This window comes from Chenopodium album, chromosome 11 (assembly GCF_948465745.1).
Source record: "Chenopodium album chromosome 11, dcCheAlbu1.1, whole genome shotgun sequence".
In the NCBI taxonomy this organism is placed as follows: Eukaryota; Viridiplantae; Streptophyta; class Magnoliopsida; order Caryophyllales; family Amaranthaceae; genus Chenopodium; species Chenopodium album.
Genome location: NC_137844.1, coordinates 42,754,124 through 42,777,846, shown reverse-complemented (window position 1 = coordinate 42,777,846; position 23,723 = coordinate 42,754,124). Strand labels below are relative to the sequence as shown.

At 44.3% G+C, this 23,723-nt stretch overlaps 1 protein-coding gene across 1 annotated transcript; it reads left to right on the top strand.

The window, feature by feature from the left end:
- The first annotated feature begins 12,109 nt into the window (after positions 1-12,109).
- On the top strand, positions 12,110-12,670 carry LOC145566638 (uncharacterized). Its single transcript, XM_081625993.1, has one exon. The coding sequence runs from the start codon at positions 12,110-12,112 to the stop codon at positions 12,668-12,670; it is 561 nt and encodes a 186-aa protein (XP_081482119.1).
- Positions 12,671-23,723: the final 11,053 nt, after the last annotated feature.

Genomic DNA, 23,723 nt, shown 5'->3' with positions numbered 1-23,723 from the left:
ACAAGGCTAGGAAACAACTGTACGACCAAACCAAGGAGGTACGAACCATTGACTTTTCTTTTCTTTCTTTCTCTTTTTTTTTGGTGGTCGTGCTGGTATGTTGAGGGGAGAGGTCCTTCCCTTCTTCACTCAGACGCTTTTCTTCCGTGTTCGTATGTTGGGAAGAGACTCCTTCCTATTTGTGCACGGACGTTGACTCTTTTTTCATTTCTTATTTCACACTAATTTTTTACTTGTCTTTTTTAGTTGGCCACTCCTACTCCTTCGGCCAAATGGAAGCAGTCCAAGACGAGGAAGACGGGCGCCTCTAAGACGAGGAAGACGGGCGCCTCTAAGACCCCTTCCAATCCGGCGGCCAAGACAAAGTTGCGGACTGCTCCAAAGCAGTCTAAAGGAGAGCCACACCGGCTATCACAAAGCGAGGACTCCAAGTCCGTGGATCCGATAGCTGATTTGGTCCATGATGAGTCCGTGAAAGCGGACGATGGGGGTAAGTCGTCCCCGGCAAAACCGACCGGCCTCGTCTCGACTTCGCATGTCGAGATAGTTAAAAAATCTGATTGGCAGGCGGCTACCTCTTAGTCAGCTGGAGAGCAACCCAGCCGCATCAGCGAGGGAGGGGACGGTTAGTTAGAGTTTTGTTGTATTGCAATCTTACTTGTTTTTTACAAGCCCTTTTTTTGCTCAATTTAACACCATTCATGGCCATGTGAAGATATTGCGGAGGAGATGAACATCAAGCTGCCCGACCAGTCACTTATTGGCGCGGACCAAAAGGCCATGAGAGAAGCCATGGTCTGGGCCGTCCCACAGGCGCAGGGTGATAAGCTGAGGGGAATTAATGAGGGCTTCCTCGGCCCTATGATTAACCGCAGCGCCGAGGTAATCAGTTGTAGTTTCTGCCGTCTTGAATTCAATACTTAGAATATTTTTCACAATTTTGCTTTTATTGACTTCTTTGTGTCCACATGCAGCTCTTTCTCAGGCTCAATGCCTTCCTAGATTGGAAGGACAAAGAGAACGAGAGGCTTAAGGCGGCCTGGGCGCAGATAAGGAAGATTGAGGATGCCAACACTGGGAACCTCGCCCTTCAGCGCATACACTTTGAAACGGCCATGAGAGCGTTTATCGACAAGGTGGCGCGACAGACCGAGGACTTGGTCAAGCTGCGCAAGGCCTTTGAAAAGGAGATGCTGGCTAGGGAGGCCTTCCAGCAGGAGAAGGATGAGGCGGTCTTGAACGCCCAGCAGTGGAAGGAGGGTTTTGAGACCTCCGAAAAGCTGAAGGATGAGTTATCCTCAACCCAACTGGCCCTCAAGACGGCCTTGGACCAGGCGGACTCCCTCAAGCTTGAGGTGGATAAATTGAAAAAGTCCGTTTAGGACTTGTCTGAGCAGCTGAAGGCTCCTCGGCCGCCTAACCCCACAGATATCGTTCGCATCGAGCACAACGCCGAAGAGAGGCTGAAAAACCACTTCTTTGAAGCCTTTAAACTGATGGTCGATGAAGGGGAGGCCGCCTATTACCAGGAGTGCTTCACCAAGCGCCTCAATTATGTCTGCCTCAGAGAAGAGGCAAAGACGGCGGGGCAGCCCCCTCCTGAACTTGTTGTTACTTCGCCTGAATCCGGGGAAGATGAGGAGGAGGACGAAGTTGAGGAGGAGGATAAGGTGGAGTCAACTGGTGAAGAGGTGCCAGCTGGGGAGCCGTCCGCCAATGCTGCGGCCGCTGAGAAGGAGTCGGCCTTGGAGGAGCCTTCCAACGATGACAAACCGGCTGAATAGAGCTCAGGTCCTCCAACATCGTTTATCAAGCTTTAGTCTTCTGCTTTCAGGAATTAGTTCTGCTTTTTGTTGAACAATTTCAGTTTTTATTGCCGCCTATTTTTAGCGGTTTTGTAAGATATTTTGCCGCCTTCTAAGCGGTTTTTATGAATTATTTTAATTTTGCTGCCTTCTAAGCGGTTTTTATGAATTATTTTAATTTTGCCGCCTTTTGAGCGGTTTTTATGAATTTCCATACTTAGCAAATTTTGCACACTTTATTATGCTTTTTATTGCTTTTGTACGAACACTAGGGGTATGCCCCTTTATTCGGCGTTCGCCTAGTTCATATTCTAGATGGTTTGATTAACTTAGTAGTTTTTATACCTAGAAGGGTATGACGACTAGTAAGTTAATCAAATCATAGTAATGATTGCCCTTGGACTAGGTGAATGGCCGAATCAACATTAGGTATACGGCCGTTTGGCTGGTTTTGTATGAGTCGTCTGTTGAAACTATCGCTCGAACATACTCAGGAAATTTCAAGTAATGTCTCAACTTGGAAATTTCTAAGTTTTGGCTGGGCTAAAATGCCTTGGTATGCCCTTGCCCTCTTTTTTTTTGGGGATAAATGCCTCAGGAAAATTTAGGCCACCTAGTGCATAATCGTCCGACCCGGTTGAGGTCGGACGCTTCCTTTGACTTTTCAATCTCTGGCCGAATTAGTTAACTTAGGGATGCCCTTGTTGAACAAAGTGCATGGCCACATGGTTGCACCTTTTGCGGCCGAGCTGCTAAGTCGCAGGTAACTTCATTATCTTTTTTATTTGGCGTTTTTGTTTAGTCTCTTTTGCGGCTGAGCTGTTATGTTGCAAGCAACATCAATATTATTTTCACTCGGCATATCTGCTAAATAATAAATAGACATAAACAAACAAAATAAGGTAACAATGCTTGACTTTTCCATTAATTTGTCAAAATTACATTGTTGGGGCCGTACGGCTTTAATTACAATGCTTGGTCATCTAGACATAGTTGTATATACAGCTTTTTGGCTAAGTAAAGGAAAACTTTAAACATAGTATTTCTTCAGATTGTCCGTGTTCCAAGTACAAGGAATTGGACAACCATCTAGGGCTTCAAGATGATAGGTGTCATCTCGGACTTCTTCTCTAATTCGGTAGGGCCCTTCCCAGTTTAGGATTAACTTTCCATCCTCATTGGCGCGCCCAACTGCTTCCATTTTTCTTAAGACCAAATCACCCTTCTTCAGCGGCCGCTAAGACACTCGGCGATTATAAGCTCTCGTCATTCTGAGATGGTAAATTTCATGTCTAAGCGCCGCATTGCCCCTTGCCTTGGGAAGAAAATCCAAGGCGGTTTTATAGCTTCCGAATTGGCGTTCTCATCATATAACACCACCCGGAGAGTAGGCTCGTACATTTCAATTAGGAGCACGGCCTTAGCACCATAGACTAAGAAAAATGGGGTTTCTCCCGTTGAACTCTTTGTCGTTGTATGTATGGTCCATAAAATATTGACCAACTCATCTGTCCACAGGCCGCCTGCTTTCTCAAGCTTGCACTTGATTCCATTACAGATCAGCTTGTTATAGGCCTCAACTTGGCCATTGGCTTGGGGACGGCCAACCGAGGCAAAACAGTGAGTGATGCCCTGGTGTTAGAATCCAACTCCTTTTGATGTATTAGACGCCTTTTAGATGCTTTCCTAGTGTTTTGTTTATGTCTTCTAGGCCATAGGTCCCATTATTGTGTTACTGTCAGTGCAGGGTTCACTAGGGATTTTATGCTTGTACTACTTTAAGCTCTTTAGAGGGCGAATGATTAATGAAATCTTAAAGCTTTCTACCAAGTGTTTCTTTGCTTTTATGCTTGTTTGTTATTAAACCTTTATAGATATTATGTCGTAGCTTCTTTGACGCCATATACAATGCCAGGCCAAATTTTTCGATGGGGGGATACCTAAGCTCAGCATTGTGTAGTACGTGGCTGATGAAATAGACTGAGATCTGGTGGCCGTCCCTTTCAGCAAGCAGGACGACACTTAAGGAATGTTCTAAAATGCCAAGATACATATATAGCTTTTCATTCTTGAGTGGACTAACGAGCCAAGGCAAGGTATGTAGGTGGCTTTTTAACTGTACGAATGCTTCCTCGGCCTCCTCTGTCCACTCGAACATGGCTTTCTTCTTGATAGTTTGAAAGAAGTATCGGCACTTATCCCCTAACCTTAACAAAAATCGGCCGAGTGAAGCTAAACAGCCGGTCAATCTTTGTAATTCTTTAATTGTTCTTAGCGACTTGATGTCCAAGACTGCTTGAATTTTTTCAGGGTTGGCCTCAATTCCACGCTGATTGATAAAAAATCCGAGAAATTTGCCGGACTCAACACCAAAGACACACTTCTTTGGATTTTACATCATCTTATGCTGCTTGAGTTCGGTGAACGTTTCTCGAAGATCATTTGAATGGTCAGCCGACTCTTTTGATTTGACAATCATATCATAATGTACGCTTCCATGTTCCGACCAATTTCATCTCTAAAGACCGTATTGACCAATCTTTGGAAAGTGGCAAGGGTGTTCTTAAGACCAAACAACATGACTTTGTGACAGTACAACCCCTGATCGGTCACAAACGCAGTCTTTTCTTGATCTTCTTCCCATAAAGGGATTTGATGGAATCCGGAGTATGCATCCATGAAACTCATCAGGGCATGCCCGACCGTAGAATCATCAGTTGGTCAATCTTAGGCAAGGGAAAGTCATCCTTAGGGCATGCCTTGTTCAAATCAGTTTAATACAGGCGTATTCTCCAAGTTCCATTCGGCTTTTCCACAAGGACTACATTGGCTACCCAATCAGGGTAGTAGCATTGCCGAATGAAACCAGCGTCCAGCAGCTTTTTTACCTCTATTGCGGCCGCCTGATTCCATTCTTCTCCGTGGTTTCTTTTCTTCCGGCGGACGGGTTTAATGACTGGATTCACGGCCAGCTTATGCACGACCAGGTCTGGGCTAATACCTGGCATTTTACTAACTTTAAATGCAAACACATCCTTAAATTCTCTTAACCGCTTGACTAGGTCGTCTCCAAGCAGACCCACAACTATAGTGCCTACTTTAACCGCCCGATCAGGTTGATCGGGTCAAGCACTATATATTGGTGATCGCAGGCCGGCTGGGGCCTTAATTCTTCTGGCCGGTCGAGGGTCAGTAGCTGCTATGCCTGGTCAGTCATGGCTGACTTGCGCTTCTGGCGGACCTTGTATGCTTAAAGTGACCCTTCTTCGGTTTTTTACTTGAACAGCTTTCCTTGTCCGCATATTGTTGGCTTTATTGCAAGTTGGTTACACTCCTTATCCATTTTCTAGCTTCCTTGAATTGAGCTAATTTTCCCGTCCGACCTCTCGAACTTCAGCAGTATCAAATGAGGAACGATTACTGCCTTAGCTGCGTTCAACGTGGGGCGCCCGAGTATGACATTATAGCGAGTGAGTTCCTTGACCACTAGGAAACAGATAACCATGTCCCTTCCTTCCCCCTTCTGCCCAAATCGGACGGGCAAATCTATCTGTCCGACTGGGTGTATGATGTTCCCACCAAACCCAACCAAAGGGTGGTTAAAATCTTTGAGAGCGCCCTCTGGGAACTTTCAAATCTTTGAGGGCGGCCAAGCTAATAATATCGGACGAGCTGCCCGTATCTATTAATATCCGGCCGACTTTCAAATTGGCTATTTTCTTGACAAATACCATAGGGTCATTATGTAGGAGTTTGACCTCGCTTCGGTCCGCCTCACTGACCGTTACTTCTGGGAAGGGTTCAACCTTCACCTCTTCAGCATGCATCACTTTTCCAAATTTCCAAGCGTCTTGCTTTATTCCCTTCATGGTAGGGCCGCCTGCAGCAAAGCCACCTGATATAACGGCCACTAAACCAGAGTCAGTGCTGCTTCCATCATCTTCCTTGTCATTTTGCTTTTTCTTCTCAAACTTGTTGTCCGTCCGAGTGTAGGTGTACTAGGACTTCATGACATATGAGTTAGCATGCCTTTCTCAGCTAGCTTGTCCAATAACCTCTTCAAATTGATACAGTCGTTCATGTCATGCCCCACATCCTTGTGGTAATGGCAATACTTGTTCTTGTTTCTGTACTAGGCCGAGCCTCTCAACGGCTGAGGTTTTTCGAACTCAAACTTATCCTTGATTTCCATCAGAATAGAGTAACAATCCTTGTTAAACTCATACTGGGGTTCGTACGTCTTGATCTTCTTTGACTTTGCCTGTCCTAATTAAGTCTTGTCCTAATTGAGATCACTTTCATGCATCCAATTAGTCACTAATCATGGCAAGAGATTAAGAGTGCACAATACATAAAACTCTACTTAAATAATTCATTTTCATGCAACCATTAAAGTAAAGGTGATTAATCTAATTCAAATCACTCTCATCCATTTAAATTAGGGAACATCAAATAATGTGCTACTAATAATCTCAAGCTATCAAAAATCATATCTTTCATCAATTTATGGCATGAGTTCAATCAAATCATCATCAATATTAACTCATGTTTTCCACCCCCTTCCCCTAGCTAAAAAGTTATCCTAGGGAAGAGAAACTAACCATCATAACAAAACTAAACAAGGATTTAATAAGCACAAAACTAAACATGATTAAAAACAAATAAAAACAATTCCAACAAGTTCAACTAAAGAGATAGATGAAAATAAGCAATATCAAAGCAAATAAATCAAACTAAAATAAAGGATTAGAGATTACTAGAGAGGAACTTGATTAAAGATGAAAGCTTGAAACTTTAGCATTAGATTCAAATAACCTTGACCAAGTCTTGAATACAATGAAGAAACTTGAAGAATAAGCTACTTTCTCTCTCTTAAATACTAGGTCTAATGTTAATTGAAAATATTCCCCCTTACAAATTTCAATAAGAAGGCTATTTATATGCATCCATGAACCGGAAATAAAACCCAAGGAGAGGCATCTCTCGCATTGCCGCGCCCTATCATGAAAGGGTACGGCTCCGTCTAGCCCAGAAGACCGCACTCGCGGCTTGTTGTGCCGCACCCGCGGGTCGAAGGTGGAGAGGCCTCTCTAGTAGAAGAGAGGCCGCGGCTTGGGAACAGGGGAGAAGCCAGCCTCGAAGTGTCGCGCCCGCGGGTCAATAAGGAGAGACCTCTTCTAGGGCGTGGCTAGACATCTACTAAAATTTTTTATTATCGGTAAACCAGCGCCCCGCGCCCGCGGTCCTTGGTTTCGCGCCCGCGGCTTCTTGTATTGCTTCCACCTTCTCCTTGAGCATCTCTTTCCCCTCCATAACTCAATATGCACCTATAGGCTTCTTCAAAAGGGCCAACAATCTACAAAACAACGAAGAAAAACTAAGAGAACAAAAGAAAAGGGAGAGAAGGAAGGGAAACACGAGAAAGGACAAAACATCACAAAAACGAAGACAAAGCGCTTTGAAAAGGATCAAACAAGTGCAGATGAGGGGGAAAATTCTTAGAGAAAAAGGATAAAAGAGTGGCATAAATTCCACTCATCAATAGCTGGTTGAATATTTTTGGTTATTTGGTGATGTGCATTCGGAAGGGCTTCAAGCCAAACTTTTCGGTGTTTTGTGAGATGCACTCCATGACTCGCCTGGAGAAGCACACAGACGGCTGGTTCATCCTTAGCACCACTAGGGATTATTTGGTGATGATGGACCGTGAGTCAAAATGGCGAGACTGAAAGAGCCAATTCTACCGCATTAAGACAAAGGACGTTGAATTCAACTTGCGGATAAATCGGTTTAATGCTAAGCCGATCCAGCTTGGCCGGGGGGCAGCACAAACCATACAAGCCACCCGTCCACCTTAGCCAAGCGCACCAACTTGACTACTTTGGTGTCAAGAGGGTGCAAAGGGACGACAAGATGGTGGTCGTGCTAAAGAATTGGATTCCTTTGGCCGGCTGGCTTCGGGACCTGGTATTTATGTCAGCATGCGGCCTATACCAGAACATTCCCCAAGGTAGGGCTTTAAAACTTTTTATCGATCGCATGCTAGCTTTTATTAAAAAAATTTCTAACTCTTTTTCTTCTTTCCTTATGCAGAAAGAGCCTTCGCCATGTTGGACAAGGAGCAGAAGGGAGAGGTTGACATGTTCGAGCTAGACTTAGCTCGGTACAAGGCTAGGAAACAACTGTACGACCAAACCAAGGAGGTACGAACCATTGACTTTTCTTTTCTTTCTTTCTCTTTTTTTTTGGTGGTCGTGCTGGTATGTTGAGGGGAGAGGTCCTTCCCTTCTTCACTCAGACGCTTTTCTTCCGTGTTCGTATGTTGGGAAGAGACTCCTTCCTATTTGTGCACGGACGTTGACTCTTTTTTCATTTCTTATTTCACACTAATTTTTTACTTGTCTTTTTTAGTTGGCCACTCCTACTCCTTCGGCCAAATGGAAGCAGTCCAAGACGAGGAAGACGGGCGCCTCTAAGACGAGGAAGACGGGCGCCTCTAAGACCCCTTCCAATCCGGCGGCCAAGACAAAGTTGCGGACTGCTCCAAAGCAGTCTAAAGGAGAGCCACACCGGCTATCACAAAGCGAGGACTCCAAGTCCGTGGATCCGATAGCTGATTTGGTCCATGATGAGTCCGTGAAAGCGGACGATGGGGGTAAGTCGTCCCCGGCAAAACCGACCGGCCTCGTCTCGACTTCGCATGTCGAGATAGTTAAAAAATCTGATTGGCAGGCGGCTACCTCTTAGTCAGCTGGAGAGCAACCCAGCCGCATCAGCGAGGGAGGGGACGGTTAGTTAGAGTTTTGTTGTATTGCAATCTTACTTGTTTTTTACAAGCCCTTTTTTTGCTCAATTTAACACCATTCATGGCCATGTGAAGATATTGCGGAGGAGATGAACATCAAGCTGCCCGACCAGTCACTTATTGGCGCGGACCAAAAGGCCATGAGAGAAGCCATGGTCTGGGCCGTCCCACAGGCGCAGGGTGATAAGCTGAGGGGAATTAATGAGGGCTTCCTCGGCCCTATGATTAACCGCAGCGCCGAGGTAATCAGTTGTAGTTTCTGCCGTCTTGAATTCAATACTTAGAATATTTTTCACAATTTTGCTTTTATTGACTTCTTTGTGTCCACATGCAGCTCTTTCTCAGGCTCAATGCCTTCCTAGATTGGAAGGACAAAGAGAACGAGAGGCTTAAGGCGGCCTGGGCGCAGATAAGGAAGATTGAGGATGCCAACACTGGGAACCTCGCCCTTCAGCGCATACACTTTGAAACGGCCATGAGAGCGTTTATCGACAAGGTGGCGCGACAGACCGAGGACTTGGTCAAGCTGCGCAAGGCCTTTGAAAAGGAGATGCTGGCTAGGGAGGCCTTCCAGCAGGAGAAGGATGAGGCGGTCTTGAACGCCCAGCAGTGGAAGGAGGGTTTTGAGACCTCCGAAAAGCTGAAGGATGAGTTATCCTCAACCCAACTGGCCCTCAAGACGGCCTTGGACCAGGCGGACTCCCTCAAGCTTGAGGTGGATAAATTGAAAAAGTCCGTTTAGGACTTGTCTGAGCAGCTGAAGGCTCCTCGGCCGCCTAACCCCACAGATATCGTTCGCATCGAGCACAACGCCGAAGAGAGGCTGAAAAGCCACTTCTTTGAAGCCTTTAAACTGATGGTCGATGAAGGGGAGGCCGCCTATTACCAGGAGTGCTTCACCAAGCGCCTCAATTATGTCTGCCTCAGAGAAGAGGCAAAGACGGCGGGGCAGCCCCCTCCTGAACTTGTTGTTACTTCGCCTGAATCCGGGGAAGATGAGGAGGAGGACGAAGTTGAGGAGGAGGATAAGGTGGAGTCAACTGGTGAAGAGGTGCCAGCTGGGGAGCCGTCCGCCAATGCTGCGGCCGCTGAGAAGGAGTCGGCCTTGGAGGAGCCTTCCAACGATGACAAACCGGCTGAATAGAGCTCAGGTCCTCCAACATCGTTTATCAAGCTTTAGTCTTCTGCTTTCAGGAATTAGTTCTGCTTTTTGTTGAACAATTTCAGTTTTTATTGCCGCCTATTTTTAGCGGTTTTGTAAGATATTTTGCCGCCTTCTAAGCGGTTTTTATGAATTATTTTAATTTTGCTGCCTTCTAAGCGGTTTTTATGAATTATTTTAATTTTGCCGCCTTTTGAGCGGTTTTTATGAATTTCCATACTTAGCAAATTTTGCACACTTTATTATGCTTTTTATTGCTTTTGTACGAACACTAGGGGTATGCCCCTTTATTCGGCGTTCGCCTAGTTCATATTCTAGATGGTTTGATTAACTTAGTAGTTTTTATACCTAGAAGGGTATGACGACTAGTAAGTTAATCAAATCATAGTAATGATTGCCCTTGGACTAGGTGAATGGCCGAATCAACATTAGGTATACGGCCGTTTGGCTGGTTTTGTATGAGTCGTCTGTTGAAACTATCGCTCGAACATACTCAGGAAATTTCAAGTAATGTCTCAACTTGGAAATTTCTAAGTTTTGGCTGGGCTAAAATGCCTTGGTATGCCCTTGCCCTCTTTTTTTTTGGGGATAAATGCCTCAGGAAAATTTAGGCCACCTAGTGCATAATCGTCCGACCCGGTTGAGGTCGGACGCTTCCTTTGACTTTTCAATCTCTGGCCGAATTAGTTAACTTAGGGATGCCCTTGTTGAACAAAGTGCATGGCCACATGGTTGCACCTTTTGCGGCCGAGCTGCTAAGTCGCAGGTAACTTCATTATCTTTTTTATTTGGCGTTTTTGTTTAGTCTCTTTTGCGGCTGAGCTGTTATGTTGCAAGCAACATCAATATTATTTTCACTCGGCATATCTGCTAAATAATAAATAGACATAAACAAACAAAATAAGGTAACAATGCTTGACTTTTCCATTAATTTGTCAAAATTACATTGTTGGGGCCGTACGGCTTTAATTACAATGCTTGGTCATCTAGACATAGTTGTATATACAGCTTTTTGGCTAAGTAAAGGAAAACTTTAAACATAGTATTTCTTCAGATTGTCCGTGTTCCAAGTACAAGGAATTGGACAACCATCTAGGGCTTCAAGATGATAGGTGTCATCTCGGACTTCTTCTCTAATTCGGTAGGGCCCTTCCCAGTTTAGGATTAACTTTCCATCCTCATTGGCGCGCCCAACTGCTTCCATTTTTCTTAAGACCAAATCACCCTTCTTCAGCGGCCGCTAAGACACTCGGCGATTATAAGCTCTCGTCATTCTGAGATGGTAAATTTCATGTCTAAGCGCCGCATTGCCCCTTGCCTTGGGAAGAAAATCCAAGGCGGTTTTATAGCTTCCGAATTGGCGTTCTCATCATATAACACCACCCGGAGAGTAGGCTCGTACATTTCAATTAGGAGCACGGCCTTAGCACCATAGACTAAGAAAAATGGGGTTTCTCCCGTTGAACTCTTTGTCGTTGTATGTATGGTCCATAAAATATTGACCAACTCATCTGTCCACAGGCCGCCTGCTTTCTCAAGCTTGCACTTGATTCCATTACAGATCAGCTTGTTATAGGCCTCAACTTGGCCATTGGCTTGGGGACGGCCAACCGAGGCAAAACAGTGAGTGATGCCCTGGTGTTAGAATCCAACTCCTTTTGATGTATTAGACGCCTTTTAGATGCTTTCCTAGTGTTTTGTTTATGTCTTCTAGGCCATAGGTCCCATTATTGTGTTACTGTCAGTGCAGGGTTCACTAGGGATTTTATGCTTGTACTACTTTAAGCTCTTTAGAGGGCGAATGATTAATGAAATCTTAAAGCTTTCTACCAAGTGTTTCTTTGCTTTTATGCTTGTTTGTTATTAAACCTTTATAGATATTATGTCTTACTTGCATATTAGCTCCCCCTCCAACCCAACTTGATGCGCTAAGGACTCGTGGTTCGGACCCGCTTGTGCCCGCCTTGAAGTATCGGCCGTCACAAGCCCCGACCACCCGCACTCCGTCGCCCAAATAGACGCGAGTGCTCATGAGATTCTATTGCCCGCTTGTGTTGCTTTGTGCTCACAAGCCCCTTCTTCCGCACGAGGCTATCGTTCTTGCCGCCAAAAGACTATAGCGTGCCGCACGTTTAGGGGCCTAAACTCCCAGATCGTGACAGTTGGTATCAGAGCCAGGTTCAAACCAATTCGCAAGCAACCCGTGTAGGCACCAAGGAGGGCTACACGAAGACAAAATTCGTAGAAGAAAGGCTCTCTTGGCTCGAGGAGAAGGTAGACAAATGGTCCGAGCTCCAAGTCATTGTACACGAGCAAGCCGAGCAAATTGTGAAATTGATGGAAGATAGAGGTGCTCTCCACGAACAATTGCAATTAGTTCAAGGACAATCCGATGAAGCACTTGAGAAATGTGCTACCCTAATGCGCGCTGTGGGCAGAGACGCACTAGGTGTTGGTGCGGTGAAGATCAAGCCGCCCAAACCTCGCGACTACAGTGGCGCTAGAGATGCAAAAGAAGTTGACAACTTCCTCTTTAACATGGAGCAGTGCTTCCGAATATGTCAGTTGAGTGACGATCAGAAGGTGGATACTGCCATCATGTACTTTTCCGAAGATGCTAAGCTGTGGTGGCGCGCCAAGCACGCATACATCAAAGTAGGAAGGACAAAGATTGATACATGGGCGGAGTTCAAAGAGGAACTCAAAGAACAATTCTACCCCGTCAACACAACATTTGTTGCTCGGATGATGTTGCAAGAGTGCCGCCAGAAGGGTTCTCTTCGCGATTATGTCAAGGAATACTCAGCGATAATGTTGGACATCACAGACATGAATGAGAAAGATCGTGTGTTCAACTTTGTCAACAGGTTAAAGGAATGTGTGTTGCTGAGAGATTAATGGACTACTCAGTCGGGAAGGGTCGTCAATCCTGATTCAAGTGGGACGTCAACACGCTCCAACAGCCCGTCTCCAAGCTCTCCAAAGGGTACATAGAATGGCTCTCGAGTATCATCCAACACCATTAATACATACCATAGAAGAAGTGGAGGAGGTGATGCCCAGAAATCAACATCAACCCCCTCCCTCAACTCTGGAAACTCAAAGACCGGCACATCCTTGGCAAACACAAGGTCGATAAACTGCATACTTTGTCAAGGTCCACACAAATGGTGGGAGTGCGAGCATAAAGAACAGCTTGACAAGATCCAAAAGAGATTGTTATCGATGTTCGTTCAAGAGGCCCCAAGAGAGACTAGCAGCGATGAGGAGCCCACATATAGGATGGGTTCCATGTACCAAATGAGTGCTATGAGAATGGTAGCACCTGAGGAAGAACCAGAAGTCTGACACCTTTCGGCAATGCGAGTGATAGATCTAGAGAAGAAGGCAACATCAAAGAAACAAGCTCGCACTAGAGACCTAGAGAAGCGGGAGATGAAGCCCAATGAGTCGGCAACATCCCAGATGCACCCCTGCCAAAACCAGAATCAGACACCCGGTTCGAAGCAAAGAGCGACGAGCCTAGAGTCACCAAAGAGACACCAAAGGAGAACCTCCCAAGAGAAAGGGAAAACAGTGGTCGAGCAAACAACGCAGGTCACGTGCAAGGGATCACCAAGAAAATGGTCACCCAAGAGGCACCAGCCACAACTTGAAGCTCTCCACCTCAGTCTCCAGGAAGCAGCTCCCCAACAGATGATTGAAAAAGCAGCTCTCCATCAAAAACTACAAGATTCAGCTCCCAGGTGGAAATTCAGAGATGAAGCTCTCAACAAGTTGTTTGAGCAGAGCCACCCTAGAGACAAGCTCCTCGACAACAACGAAGATCCAGCTCTATAGTCATCGAAGATTCAAGAAGTCATCCGCACCAACGGCGCACCAGAGACTCAAGATAGTTAGGATGTTCTAATTTTGGTTGTAACTCTTGTAAGTCGACGAGGTTGTCGACAGCTTAAGTGGGGGAGGATGTTAGATTCCAACTCCTTTTGATGTATTAGATTCCTTTTAGATACTTTCCTAGTGTTTTGTTTATGTCTTCTAGGCCATAGGTCCCATTATTGTGTTACTGTCAATGCAGCATTCACTAGGGATTCTATGCTTATACTACTTTAAGCTCTTTAGAGGGCGAATGATTAATGAAGTCTTAAAGCCTTCTACCAAGTGTTGCTTTGCTTTTATGCTTGTTTGTTGTTAGACCTTTATAGATATTGTGTCTTACTTGCATATTAGCTCCCCCTCCAACCCAACTTGATGCGCTAAGGACTCGTGGTTCGGACCCGTTTGTGCCCGCCTTGAAGTATCGGCCATCACAAGCCCCGACCACCCGCACTCCGTTGCTCAAATAGACGCGAGTGCTCCTGAGATTCTATTGCCCTCTTGTGTTGCTTTGTGCTCACAAGCCCTTCTTCCGCACGAGGCTATCGTTCTTGCCGCCAAAAGACTATAGCGTGCCGCACGTTTTGGGGCCCAAACTCCCGGACCGTGACACCTGGTCACTTAACCATTCCTTGAGTTGGCGCGTTTTAAACTGGGGTCCATTATCAAACACCATAGACTGTGGTACTCCATAGCAAGTAATGATATTCTTCCAAATAAAGGCTGATATATCCGTCCACTTAATCCCTCGGACGGCCTCAGCTTCAACCCATTTTGTGAATTAATCAACAGCTACTAACACATACCGCCTTTGACCGGACGCTGGTGTACATGGCCCCAAGATGTCCATGCCCCATTTTGCAAAGGGGAGTGGACTACTTATGGCCGACAGACTATTTGTCGGGCGGTGAATCAGGGTTGCAAATCTCTAACACTTTCACATTTTTTCACCATTTGCATGGCGTCCGCGTTCATGCTCGGCCTGTAATACCCCAGGTGGGTAGCTTTCTCAGCTAAGGCTCGCCCTCCAATATGCGACCCGCATTGATCTTGGTGGAGGTCGTCCAGCACATCACATCCTCTCTTCAGGCTGATACATTTCAAGTATGGTTTCACAAAAGCTTTCTTGAATAATTCCCCTCTCTTCATTTCGAACCAGGCCGCTCTCTTCTTCATCAACCAACTCACTTTTGGATCGGCCGGGAGTATCCCATCCCTTAGGTAGGAGATGATCCCGTTCATCCAAGTGGAGCTTCTGTCAATAATTTGTACTGGCTCGGCATCAATACTTCTCTTTTCTTTCACTTCCCAAAACACTGATCTAGGAGTATCACATGATGCCGAGGATGCTAATTTAGAGAGTGCGTCCGCTTGATGATTTTTTGAACGGGGGACTTGTTGCGACGTGAAATGTTCTAGGCCCTCAGCCTCATCTTCACCATCTATAAATATTTCATCATGGCCGGCTCCCTGGCTTCATAGTCACCATTCACTTGGCTGACTATCAGCTGAGATCTGAGCTTGCATCAACTTTTGTTGCCCTGACCGCCTTACACATTCTAAGGCCGGCCTACAGGGCTTTGTACTCGGCCTCATTGTTGGAGGCTTGAAATTAAAATCTCATCGCATACTCAAACTTGTCTCCTTCGGGAGATTGACAAATGATACCAGCAACGCATCTGGTCGCTGTTGCTCTACCATCTACATAAACCTTCTAGATCTGGTCCCCTGCCGGCTGCAAGTCCGGCCGAGTCATTTCAGCCAAAAAATCAGCAAAGGCTTGCCCCTTAATTGCCTTCTTGGGATCAAACGTGATGTCGAAGCCTCTCAGCTCTAAGGCTCATTTAAGCATGCGGCCACTGGCTTCCAAAGTTACAAACGGCTTTTTCAACGGTTGGTCTGTGTAGACCAATATTGAATGGGCTAAAAAATATGGTCGTAGCTTCTTTGACGCCATATACAATGCCAGGCCAAATTTTTCGATGGGGGGATACCTAAGCTCAGCATTGTGTAGTACGTGGCTGATGAAATAGACTGAGATCTGGTGGCCGTCCCTTTCAGCAAGCAGGACGACACTTAAGGAATGTTCTAAAATGCCAAGATACATATATAGCTTTTCATTCTTGAGTGGACTAACGAGCCAAGGCAAGGTATGTAGGTGGCTTTTTAACTGTACGAATGCTTCCTCGGCCTCCTCTGTCCACTCGAACATGGCTTTCTTCTTGATAGTTTGAAAGAAGTATCGGCACTTATCCCCTAACCTTAACAAAAATCGGCCGAGTGCAGCTAAACAGCCGGTCAATCTTTGTAATTCTTTAATTGTTCTTAGCGACTTGATGTCCAAGACTGCTTGAATTTTTTCAGGGTTGGCCTCAATTCCACGCTGATTGATAAAAAATCCGAGAAATTTGCCGGACTCAACACCAAAGACACACTTCTTTGGATTTTACATCATCTTATGCTGCTTGAGTTCGGTGAACGTTTCTCGAAGATCATTTGAATGGTCAGCCGACTCTTTTGATTTGACAATCATATCATAATGTACGCTTCCATGTTCCGACCAATTTCATCTCTAAAGACCGTATTGACCAATCTTTGGAAAGTGGCAAGGGTGTTCTTAAGACCAAACAACATGACTTTGTGACAGTACAACCCCTGATCGGTCACAAACGCAGTCTTTTCTTGATCTTCTTCCCATAAAGGGATTTGATGGAATCCGGAGTATGCATCCATGAAACTCATCAGGGCATGCCCGACCGTAGAATCATCAGTTGGTCAATCTTAGGCAAGGGAAAGTCATCCTTAGGGCATGCCTTGTTCAAATCAGTTTAATACAGGCGTATTCTCCAAGTTCCATTCGGCTTTTCCACAAGGACTACATTGGCTACCCAATCAGGGTAGTAGCATTGCCGAATGAAACCAGCGTCCAGCAGCTTTTTTACCTCTATTGCGGCCGCCTGATTCCATTCTTCTCCGTGGTTTCTTTTCTTCCGGCGGACGGGTTTAATGACTGGATTCACGGCCAGCTTATGCACGACCAGGTCTGGGCTAATACCTGGCATTTTACTAACTTTAAATGCAAACACATCCTTAAATTCTCTTAACCGCTTGACTAGGTCGTCTCCAAGCAGACCCACAACTATAGTGCCTACTTTAACCGCCCGATCAGGTTGATCGGGTCAAGCACTATATATTGGTGATCGCAGGCCGGCTGGGGCCTTAATTCTTCTGGCCGGTCGAGGGTCAGTAGCTGCTATGCCTGGTCAGTCATGGCTGACTTGCGCTTCTGGCGGACCTTGTATGCTTAAAGTGACCCTTCTTCGGTTTTTTACTTGAACAGCTTTCCTTGTCCGCATATTGTTGGCTTTATTGCAAGTTGGTTACACTCCTTATCCATTTTCTAGCTTCCTTGAATTGAGCTAATTTTCCCGTCCGACCTCTCGAACTTCAGCAGTATCAAATGAGGAACGATTACTGCCTTAGCTGCGTTCAACGTGGGGCGCCCGAGTATGACATTATAGCGAGTGAGTTCCTTGACCACTAGGAAACAGATAACCATGTCCCTTCCTTCCCCCTTCTGCCCAAATCGGACGGGCAAATCTATCTGTCCGACTGGGTGTATGATGTTCCCACCAAACCCAACCAAAGGGTGGTTAAAATCTTTGAGAGCGCCCTCTGGGAACTTTCAAATCTTTGAGGGCGGCCAAGCTAATAATATCGGACGAGCTGCCCGTATCTATTAATATCCGGCCGACTTTCAAATTGGCTATTTTCTTGACAAATACCATAGGGTCATTATGTAGGAGTTTGACCTCGCTTCGGTCCGCCTCACTGACCGTTACTTCTGGGAAGGGTTCAACCTTCACCTCTTCAGCATGCATCACTTTTCCAAATTTCCAAGCGTCTTGCTTTATTCCCTTCATGGTAGGGCCGCCTGCAGCAAAGCCACCTGATATAACGGCCACTAAACCAGAGTCAGTGCTGCTTCCATCATCTTCCTTGTCATTTTGCTTTTTCTTCTCAAACTTGTTGTCCGTCCGAGTGTAGGTGTACTAGGACTTCATGACATATGAGTTAGCATGCCTTTCTCAGCTAGCTTGTCCAATAACCTCTTCAAATTGATACAGTCGTTCATGTCATGCCCCACATCCTTGTGGTAATGGCAATACTTGTTCTTGTTTCTGTACTAGGCCGAGCCTCTCAACGGCTGAGGTTTTTCGAACTCAAACTTATCCTTGATTTCCATCAGAATAGAGTAACAATCCTTGTTAAACTCATACTGGGGTTCGTACGTCTTGATCTTCTTTGACTTTGCCTGTTGGCCATCGGCCACCCAACCTCTTTTCTCTTGTTTCCTTCCTAATTTTTACCAACCGAGTCTTGCTGAGTAGATTGCTTCTTCTGAGCCCCCTTGGTCGGCACTTCTGCTTTTATAAGTGAATAAAAGTCAGCTGCTTCAATGTAGGCTTCAGCTTCCCACAGAACGTCTGCGTATGTTCGAACCTTTTTCCTGACCAAATCAAACTTAAAACCATTATGCCTTAATCCCCGGAGAAATTCCGAATAGGTCATTTCATCCGGCAGATTATGAATCTGGGCTTTTTCTTGGTTAAATATCCGGACGTACGAACGTAAGCCCTCATTCTTTCCTTGTACAATTGTTGCCAAGTTAAGACTAGTCTTTCAGGGAGGGATGTTGTAGGAGACTTTCCAACGAATAGTAAGCTAAGAGTGGTGAAGCAGTTAATGCACTCGGCCGGTAGGCTGTTAAACCAATCCTGCGCCACACCCTTAAGGGTGGTCGGGAAGCACCTACACCATGTGGCATCATCCAAACTTTGCAAATACATTAGATTTCAGTACGAAGTGACGTGTTCCTCGGGGTTTCCCGACCATCATAGGCGCTCACAAGTACACTCTTCACCTTCATTGGTTGAGGAGAGTTAAGAATCTCTTGAGAAAACGGAGGTGGCTTGTCACCAAGGTTCAACAAACACATTTTCCAATCAATATGTTGTGGTTGTACAACCTGTCAGGCCAGGTAGGCTGTCTGGTCGAACAGCTGGCCATATTGCCTGTACTGTCCGAAGACATGGGGGTTAGGTGGCAGAATTGGATTGAAATTCTGGGGTTTCTGATACTAAAACGGTTGAACTGGAATAGGAGTTGGAGTACGAACAGCTTTACTCCTGTTGGTCCTGGCCAAGCTGGTATGCTGGGAAAGAGAGTGTTTAGAGAATTCATCCGACATTGTTGGAGTAGAGGCCGTGTCCGAATAGGCTGCACGTTCCCGTTGCTTGTGCCGGATGTATTCCCTTTCATCTTTCCAGTGTCGAGACGGCTCAAGTTCTTCCCTTTGAGGTTGTCTGGACTGCCCCCCAGCCGACTGTGTTTTCTCAAGGAGCCTAGACATGTTCGTCCGTGGCACCCTGGGAGATCTTCCATGTTGTCGACGGAAAGGGGTGTTCCCAGCATCCATAGCGCTAGTCGCTTTACTTTGAGTCTTCTTTGGATAGCTTTCTCCCTCTCTCCTGAACGGCTGTCTAGAGGTAGAAGCTCTCTTGTTCTCAAATTCCTTTCGGAGTTTGTTCAGTGCGGCCTGCAAGGAAGCAGCGGTAACTGGAGGATCCTCGGCCTCATGGAATGAGGCGCTCAGAGGATCGCTGGAATGAATCGTTGTGACTATATCTTCTACATGGCCGTCCTGACCAAGCCACAGCCGGCATTAGGTGTCTGACCATCTATTGCCATAGCGGACAAGTATCTCCACAGACGGCGCCAAATGTTTCGGAGTATTTTTGGAATCCCTCGGGACACTGGTCACGCTCTGCCGGTAAGTAGACTCGGACACCTACAAAACAATGGAGCTCCGGTTTATCGGAGATCCGCCTCCGACGATTAAGTGAGTGACCGGAAAACGGAGTAAACTAGAGAGAGAAAGTAGAGAGAAGTTGGAGATGTTTAGTGCGCTTTTTAATGTTATGTCACAATCCACCCCCCCATCATAAATGATTGGGGTATTTATAGGGGTAGGAAATTGTGCCTCTTTAGGGTTTGTACCCTAGATTTCTATGCCCTGATTGGCTGCGCAATCAGCTGACAACACATGTCAGATGGGGGCGCCGTTTTGCGGCATTCTTGGGATTTAGGCCTCTTGATGTAAGGAGGCCCTTTTCTCTCTTTTCAGGTGCTCTTTTTGCGCTGACACGCATCATCTTCCTACAGGGACACGTGTCACCATTTAATTGGGCCACATATCACTATGGGATTGGACCATGTGTTGGGGTGTATTTTTACCCTAAACACAAGTCTTCACTACTGTTAACCTATAAGATCTTGCTTATTAGATTATCGTGAGAAAAAGGTGATTAAGTAATAAAGAAAGTATGAAAAGGTGTAATTATCGTTAGATTGAATGGGTACTAGTCTTAACTATTGTTAACCTATAAGATCTAACTTATTAGATTATCGTGAGAAAAGGAAATTAAGTAATAAAGAAAGTATGAAAATGTGTAATTATCGTTAGATTGAATGGGTACTAGTCTTAACTATTGTCAACCTATAAGATCCAGCTTATTAGATTATCATGGGAAAAAGGTAATTAAGTAATAAAGAAAGTATAAAAAGGTGTAATTATCATTAGATTGAATGGGTACTAGTCTTAACTAATTTTAACCGATAAGAGCTTATTAGACTATCGTGAGATAAAGGTAATTAAGTAATAGAGAAATGAACTATTATTAACTACTCTTAACTTCTTAACCTATAAGAGATTATTAGATAATAGTTGATTAAACTTATTATAAGTACTTTGTAATAGGAACTTTATGAACTTATTTGTCTGAACTTATTAAAACTTACTAGATACTTTTTATTATTCAAATGAGGAAAAAGTTCCAAAATAGAAGAAAAGCAATACAAAGAAACTAAAATAAAGCAAACAGAAGAGAAAAAATACGAAACATAAACTCTTAGGGAGGTACAAAACGAGGCAATGACACCCCTCTTGCATCCTCTTCTAAGATCCTAGGAATTTCTAATGGAATGAAATTAACAATACAAAAATTTGTGTCTTGAGTGACTCCGCAATTGGCCAACCAATCCGCCGTGCGATTTCCTTCTCTATAGATATGAGCTACTTTCACCCTCCAGCTATTGCTTCGAGTCAGGCTTACGCATTCATTAATGACATGTGCATTCTCACCTCCAATGCTTTCCCCTTTGCACAGAATTTGGATACAAGCTAGATTATCAAGTTGCACTTCCAAAGTTGCACTTCTAGTTGTTGGATTTGGAGATTTTGAGCTAGCTTGAGACCTTTGGCGAGAGCTAGAATTTCAACTTTAAAAGATGAACAAATACCAAAGCTTGCAGTGAAGCCCGAAACAAATTGGCCTTCCCAGTTTCGAATGATACCACCTCCTCCTGCTATGCCTGGGTTCCCCTTAGCTGCCCCATCACAATTGAGGACATACCAGTCCAATTGTTGAGCCTGCCAAGTTACATTAATTTCCACTCTGTTGCTTAAATGAACTGCTCTATTAGAATGGTTGCGGCACAAACTTCTTTTGACCTCCTCAACTCGCACTCGAAGAAAAGCCCCCAAGTCCACTGGAACCCCATCCCTTCTACTATGAACACGGCATTTGCGCCACCTCCATATCCACCAAAAAGCTATCCCAATTATAATTGGCCAATCTTCAGCCATATTGCCTCCAATATTAGCAAGGTTCGTGGTTATCCACTCCTTAATAGTGCCATGAAAAAATTGGAAAAAGTGAGTAGGCTTGACAAGCTTTCTCCAAACCATCTTGGCATTAGGGAAATCTCTTAGGATGTGATGAAGCATGATTTCCTCATTATCCCTACTCACATAACACTTAGCACCATCTCGCATCCTTCGTTTGAACATGTTCATCCTACCGTATGTTTATGACATGTGGGACACAACCATATAGAAGAAGTGAAAAGAGTTATATTTGAGCAAGAGGATAAAAACTTACTAACTAATAGCTCAAACTTCTTCAATGCAATTCATCAAGTGTTGGTGACTTGATGGAATAAGAGCAACACTCCTTTGCATTGTCTGGCTCACTCATTAGTTCCTAAATACTATAGTGAGGTTTGGTTGCAAGCTCCAAGCAACAGGGTACGTCGAATAGCTCCTAATGAAGATGAAGAAGTGTCTAAAAATAGGGATTTGTGCTTTTGTAGATTGTTTCCTAACCTAAATGATCTTTAAAAAGTGTACAAGGAGTATGGAGCTTTTGCTTGTGGTTTGGATTACTTTGGTCAAATTCATGTCATGAACGCAAGAACCAAAGAGGAGCCTCTGTCATGGTGGGCCAATTATGGTGCTTCCACACCATTACTCCAAGGGTTGGCTCTTAAATTGCTTTCCCAAACAACCTCATCATCATGTTGCGAGAGGAATTGGAGCACATATGGAACTATTCAAACCACTAGAGAAACAAATTAACTTCTAGCAGAGTTGAAGACTTGGTTTATGTGCATATGAACCTCCATTTGCTTGCTATGAAGAAAAACGAGTATCGTGAGGGGCCAAGCTCTTATTGGGACATAGGTAAGTTATTGTGAACAAAGTATTTTTAAACTTAAATTTAAAGAATCTGGTTATTCTAAACTGCAAAAAAAAAAAAAAAAAAAAAACATCTAAGGAGGAAATGCCATGGATGTAGACCACATCTTGGAGCTGGTCGAGTTATCTCTTAATGAACCTGAGATTGAAGCCATGACGTTAGAGGTTTGAGTTGGATGAAAGGAGGTTAAGGATCCCCGGTGATATCTAACTAAACTATTTTATTTTGGATTGCTTTAGCACTGTTAGTGACTAAGTGTTAGTATTTAGTAGCCTTTTTGCTTTTGCATGGCCATGTTAGTTTGATAGATGTATAGCTAATGTACATGGCAAAATGCTTTTATTTTGTAAGTTACATATCTATGTAACTATGTTCTGGTTGGTATCAATGTAAGAAAGTAGTTAGAAATTAAGAAATGTCATCCAATATGTAATATGGGTGCATAAAAATCAGAATATGTATGGAAAATTATGAAAACAGAAAAGTTGCAAACTGTAAATTTTTTGAATATTAATGAAATATTAAATATTTTGTAATGTATCATTTTTTTACAAAAACTGAAAGTGTCGTGTCCCCGCACCCGTGTTCAACTATAGGACAGGGTCCCTGTGTCCTAAAATTTTGGAAATTGATGAATCGGACACTCGGACATGTGTCCATGTCCGACACACGTACCCGAGTCCATGTAACATAGTTTCAATGTGTCAATTGAATTGGACCGCAAAAAGTTTTGCCATATCAGAATTCTATTTCACCTTCTAATACTTCCTTGTCAGATCAAGACCAAGCCATTCATCACCACAATTGCACGTGTTAAGTACTCTTCTGTACCCATCCAATTAAAATATTTGCAATTATCAACCTAAAAATAAATAATTTCCTTCTCAATTACCCATAATAAATCAAACTCAATTACATTAATCGTAGGGCGTGAGAATTGTGTGCCTTAACATGTCTTCTACTCTCAATGGAGTTTTTCCTCAATGTTGACGATAAAGTGATAGGAATACATAGGAAGAAAATTAAATGGAGAGGTAGAGGAGTGTAATAACTCATTGATGTGAGAATAAAAAAAATCTATTTTTTTTTCTTCTAAAATTCCAGTTTTTTTTTGGGAAAATTTAGTTTTCCGGCAAAATCTCAATTTTTCAGTTTCATTGATGTTAATATTATTATGTGCACCTAAGTGCATAGTTTGGGATGCAAAATGCAACATCAAAAGGTTGTGTTGCTACACACACCTTTGTAATAGTTGGTGGTGCTGCTAGGGGTGAGCAAAAACTGTGGGTACCCGGTTTTGGAACCGGAACCGGTTTGGACCCAGTGGGTCCGGACCCAAAATCGATTTCATCGGTTCCAATTCTAGGTCTAAAATTTAGGACCTGGTTAAATCCAGTTTCAATTCCGGCTCCATAATTTTTGGACCCGGTACCCAATTGGTACCCGGTTGTAGAGCTGAAATAAAATATTATAAA

Bases quoted from the DNA above. Each gene is read 5' to 3' on its own strand.
- LOC145566638 (XM_081625993.1), top strand. From the start codon at position 12,110: ATGGAAGATAGAGGTGCTCTCCACGAACAATTGCAATTAGTTCAAGGA.